Raw genomic sequence first — 6,000 nt, forward strand, 5'->3', positions numbered from 1 at the left:
ATTGCTGTTTTAATAAGGTTTACATGCTCATTACTTATTGCGGTATCTTTCTAGTAAGATATATATGTTTTCCAGGGTTGAGTCACTGAAATAGACTTGTCTTTGAGGTTATTTTTGCAGTGATTTGCGGCCTTTTGAGCTCCCGTCATTTCAATAAATGAAGGCGTGGGGCGCACCCTATTTTGATACAAAATATTTTCATTATATTAACAAACATTGAATGGTTGTTTTTGATTCTGCATAAAATGCGTGTGCTTTTAAAGAAAACAACATAAACAGTATTAAAATTAATTAAGGAAGAGTTCAAAATTATTGCATAAGCGCACACCAATGTATTCAAATTAGTGTTTGTAGAAAGAGGTTAATTTACTACAAGTTTACTGGGAAAGTTTATATATTGATCATGATAAAGTTCTCTTTGTAAATGAAGTGCCACAATGCAGAAGAGATTAAAGGATGTTTTCCAAAATACTCCTGAGAGAATCCATTAATCCTCCACAAATCATGATAGACAAAGGCAAATCAGCCTGTATTTGGGATTAAATTCTGGATGTCACCAGATTACAAGGACATCCGCTGGGAACATTAATTCTTCCTAATAAAACCCTCATTATACATAACGGGGTGTGCTGGGAATAAGGGTGTTTATGGAAATTGGCAATTAGGTATACATAATGTATTACATTAGTACTCCATTTCCTCCTCGAACCAAGGGCCACTATTCGTCCCATTCCTTATAGAGTTTAATGACTCCTAATAAATGAATAGTCTTCCTATTAATTTCTGATAAAAACTTTTCTTGAAGATTATTAAGCTAAAGATTCCCATGACCACTATCGGGCTATGTTAGATTGGTAATTTCTCACATTTCAGTTTTAAAAAAGAAAATATTGTGTGCCTTATCATCTAATCATAGACTCAAAAGAAATGATTCACCTTCACTGCACAAGTATCAGGAAGAATGATCCACTTCCAAAAACACTGTGTGTAGTGTTGGCAAAGTCTGCAGCACTTAAAGTGATAATCCTTAGACATGAAATATGAACAAAGCATATCCCTCTATATTTTGATTATTAAGAGCACTTGGTATCACTTTTGTATGCCGCTTCGTTCCTCAGCTATCAGCATGAATCACTTCAGACAAGTTTTTCTGACACTGAGAGAAAAATGTTGATTGGGAGGAAGCTCCAACTGATTAACAGCCTCAGCTCAGCTCCTGTGTGCTGTGTAGAGGGGGTGTGTCTCTTCGCTCCAATCAGCTCTCAGAGATCTCCTCACTGAGCTCTGCAGAGTGTAACTTCAGCACTCCGCCCCCTTTTTTCTGAACTCTCACACAAGCTTTATTATTCAGCACTTTGAACAGATATAGAGGAGAGAGGGCTGCAGAGAGACAGGTATAACCTATGTAGGAGAATTTGTTTCATCTCTGTATATCACCTGAGGCCAGTCACTTCACTGGGTATACGTATGTAAGGGTTTACAACTACTTTAAGGCTGTACTTCATGCCAGCAGCTGAATTCATATTTAAGTTACCTATATGAGAGTTTTTGTTTACCAGTTGTAGGATTTGTATTTCTGTCTCTCCAGCCCTTAGATGTACAGCATTAAAGTAATACAGACTGGTCACCTCTCTGCCTTAAGCCTGGGAGTGGACAGTAAAGGTGTAATGATAGTTTCATAAACACATCAATCCTTTTCTTTCCTCCTGTCAGCATGTTCCTTGATACTACATTTGCATCCAGCACTCCATATTGGCTCCTGGTGCTGCCCCTCCCTCCATACTAAGTTCTGTTGTGCAAAGGGTTACAAGAGGCTGAGATCATGTTAAATTCATGTATTTTTACTAGCTATATTAAGCAATGCAATTAGAACTAACCTATGTCAGGCTTTTATTACTGTCTATGATTCTGTTGGGGATATTTCCCCCAACTTCCTCTCTTGCAGACTAGGGTTGTCCCGATACCGATACTAGTATCAGTATCGGCACTGAAACCGAGCATTTGCCCAAGTACTTGTACTCGGGCAAGTGCCCCCGATGCTTCCCCCGATACCTGGAAGTCAGCGGTGATCGCCGCGTGGGGGAGTTACAAGCTTCTCCCCCTAGCGGCTTTCAACGGCTTTAGTGACATACAGCGGTGATCGGTGCTTGTAACTCCCCCACACGCGATCACCGCTGACTGTCACTGCATCCTCCTCCATGCCCCCTCCGTTCCTCTGTCCCCCTATGTTCCGCCGTCCCCCTCTCCTTCTCTGTCCCCCTCCGTTCTGCTGTCCCTCTCCGCTGTCCCCTCCGTTCTGCTGTCCCTCTCTGTTGTGCTTTCCTCCTCCTCCTTCCTTTGTGAATGGACAGAGTCAGCTGACTCTGTCCATTCACATAACTGAAACATTGTAATCTTGTGATTACGATGTCTCAGTTTTATGAATGGAGAGGAGCCGCGGTCTTCTCTCCATTCATTCTCAGTGCTGCTGAGGCTACAGAGAAAGGGACTGGGGAATCTCTATCCTCGGTCTCTTTCTCTGTCTCAAGGGGAAGATATCAGGGGTCTGTCAAGACCCCTGATATCTCACCAAAGCCTCCCAACAGGGCTGATTAAAAAAAACAAAAAAACAAAAAACACATATTGCAATAAAGAATAAAAAAAATATTATTTTAAAAAATAAAAATTGTAAATAAAAAAAAAAAAACACACAGACACCGTTCACCCCCTGCCCCCCCCCCCCCCCCCCCCCCCGAAAAAAAAAGAAAGCATTTAGTTAGAAAAAGTAAAAAAAAAAAAAAACACTGTCACGTGACATTAAAAAAAAAAGTATCGGTAATCGGTATCCGCGAGTACTTGAAAAAAAGTATCGGTACTTGTACTCGGTCCTAAAAAAGTGGTATCGGGACAACCCTATTGCAGACACAACAGGAAGTGAAGGTAGGTGTTAAATTCTACATCTGATAGACATGTACACATTGGGAGATTTCACCTTACCTACTGTTTCTGTGACAATTGTCAATGATGGAATTGTCTTTTATTCTAATGGCACTTGTCAGCAGGAGAGGATTTAAGGTACTATAGTGATATTGAAAGCTAAATATAAAATAAAATAAATAATAATGTATACTTACCTGCTCTATACAATGGTATTGCACAGATATATTGCACATATGTGTGTGTATATATATATATATATATATATATATATATATATATTATATACACCCTGATACAAAGCTATTAACACTGCTGTTGTCTATAGCAAGCACAACTACAAGTTGCTGGCATGTGATTTATGGCAGAACTTTTGCTATTTAAGATAAAAAGAAACCAAATTTAGAGTGAGATGACTTGCCTTCATTGCTGGTCTCCAGCTCTATTTCACCACCATATATTCCTTGACCCCCAACCGTGTGAGCTTGAACTCGAAAAATGTAGGTGGTTCCAGGTTTTAAACCATCCACAGTCATGAACGTAGATCGCGTTTTCAGGATTGTGTAATTTTGATCTTTGTGATTCTGGGGAAAAAAATACAAACAACCTCTTGAATTTAAATGATGAACCTTTTCACTTCACATGGATACATTTTTCAATGAGAACAACACACACACATATATATATATATATATATATATATATATATATATACACCCCTCACATATTTTTGTAAATATTTTATTATATCTTTTCATGAGACAAAACTGAAGAAATGACACTTTGCTACAATGTAAAGTAGTGCGTGTACAGCTTGTATAACAGTGTAAAGTTGCTGTTCCCTCAAAATAACTCAACACACAGCCATTATTGTCTAAGCCGCTGGCAAGAAAAGTGAGTACACCCCAAAGTGAAAATGTCCAAATTGGGCCCAATTAGCCATTTTCCCTCTCTGGTGTCATGTGACTCGTTTTACAAGGTGTCAGGTGTGAATGGGGAGCAGGTGTGTTAAATTTGGTGTTATCGATCTCACTCTCTCATACTGGTCACTAGAAGTTCAGCATGGCACCTCATGGAAAAGAACTCTCTGAGGATCTGAAAAAAAAATGTTGCTTTATATACAGATGGCCTAGGCTATAAGAATATTGCCAAGACCCTTAAACTGAGCTGCAGCACAATGGCCAAGACCATGCAGTGGTTTAACAGGACAGGTTCCACTCAGAACAGGCGACGCCATGATCAACCAAAGAAGTTGAGTGCACGTGCTCAGCGTCATATCCAGAGGTTGTCTTTGGGAAATAGACGTATGAGTGCTGCCAGCATTGCTGCAGAGGTTGAAGGGGTGGAAGTCAGCCTGTCAGTGCTCAGATCATACACCGCACACTGCATCAGATTGGTCTGTATGGCTGTCATCCCAAAAGGATGATCCTCAAGATGATGCACTAGAAAGCCCTCAAACAGTTTGCTGAAGACAAGCAGACTAAGGACATGGATTACTGGAACCATGTCCTGTGGTCTGATGAGACCAAGATAAACATATTTGGTTCAGATGGTGTCAAGTGTGTGTGTGGTGGCAACCAGGTGAGGAGTACAAAGACAAGTGTGTCTTGCCTACAATCAAGCATGGTCATGGCGGTGTCATGGTCTGGGGCTACATGAGTGCTGCTGGCACTGGGGAGCTACAGTTCTTTGAGGGAACCATGAATGCCAACATGTACTGTGACATACTGAAGCAGAGCATGATCCCCTCCCTTCAGAGACTGGGCCACAGGGCAGTATTCCAACATGATAACGACCCCAAACACACCACCAAGATGACCACAGAACATTTACACTGTTATACAAGCTGTACACTCACTACTTTACATTGTAGCAAGGTGTCATTTCTTCAGTGTTGTCACATGAAAAGATATAATAAAATATTTACAGAAATGTGAGGGTGTACTCACTTTTGTGAGATACTGTATAAAAACACAAACGGGTATTGTTTCCCCATTATTCTGTTGGTCATCCTACTTAACTTAGAAGCTAAAGCGGAAAATAAGTCTACAGTAAATGTAGGTACAGTACATTGCCTGGTATACTTTTACGTTCACCTGTAAGTTCTCTGTATACATCTGTGAAAAGCAGTGGGTCACAGAGGTAGTTGTCTGGGGTAATGATTCCTAAAATTGTTTGCGTATCAGTTAATTAGAATGTGTAAGTGAATAATATAAACACTCTATAGAGATTGCAGGTTAACATTATAGCCAGAGACAGTTCATTTATTGGTGACCATTGTTTATAACATTCATGTATGGTTTGCTAATCTTAAATTAGTAATTAAATATAATATACACAATTGACCACTCTAAAAGAGATGCCATGGCAGAAGGATGTTGGTCTCCATTCTGCAGACGACCCCTCCTCATATCATCCCCTTCTTTTGGCTTTTTTCTGAAGCTATGGATACCCCTAATGCCTAGTACAAATGGGCCAAATGTCAGGAGACATCGGCAGGCTCAATAAAAATCGTCCGACATTCGGCCAGTGTGTATGTCAGCTGGTCCGACAGAAACCAGCGGTTTTGTCCGCTTCTGTCAGACGAGCATGCTGGAAAGCCAACAGCCAACTGGCTCCTGATCAGCCAAAGGCTAAGAGCACTGATGGGAGTGTTCTGGCATGGGAGGGGACACTCAGCTCAGTGGGGGAGAACACAATAGCTCAGTGGGGTTAGATCGCTGTACTAATGTTGGATCGTTAGTACAGCGGCTCTGACTGGAGCTGTCAGTGTTTTTGTTCAATCGCTGGGTTGAACGAAAAAAAAAAAAAAACCTATTAGTGTGCACTAAGCTTAAGGCCCCATTCACATCTGAGCTTTTTGTAGCTTGAAGCACCACAACGCTCAACAATGAAAAACCCAGAGCTTTCAATTGTGCCTGTTCAGAAGTGTTAATTGAACCTTCTAGCTCTAGAAAGTACATGAGCTTCTTTTGATATACAAATTTCAAGCTTCAAGCATTTTTGGCCCCAATAAACTTCAATGGGAGCACCCGAAAAACACATAAATGTGGAAAAAAAGTGAAAGAAAACCACTAGTAACAA

General features: G+C 40.5%; 1 protein-coding gene across 1 annotated transcript in view; it reads right to left on the bottom strand.

The window, feature by feature from the left end:
* The window catches only part of LOC141141191 (ephrin type-A receptor 3-like), a 348,950-nt gene that overhangs the window by 185,272 nt on the left and 157,678 nt on the right, over positions 1–6,000 (bottom strand). Inside the window, 2 exon segments of the mRNA XM_073628888.1 lie at positions 3,338–3,500; positions 4,987–5,081. Coding sequence (XP_073484989.1) covers positions 3,338–3,500; positions 4,987–5,081 — 258 coding nt within the window.

This window comes from Aquarana catesbeiana, linkage group LG04 (genome assembly GCF_042186555.1).
Source record: "Aquarana catesbeiana isolate 2022-GZ linkage group LG04, ASM4218655v1, whole genome shotgun sequence".
NCBI lineage: Eukaryota > Metazoa > Chordata > Amphibia > Anura > Ranidae > Aquarana > Aquarana catesbeiana.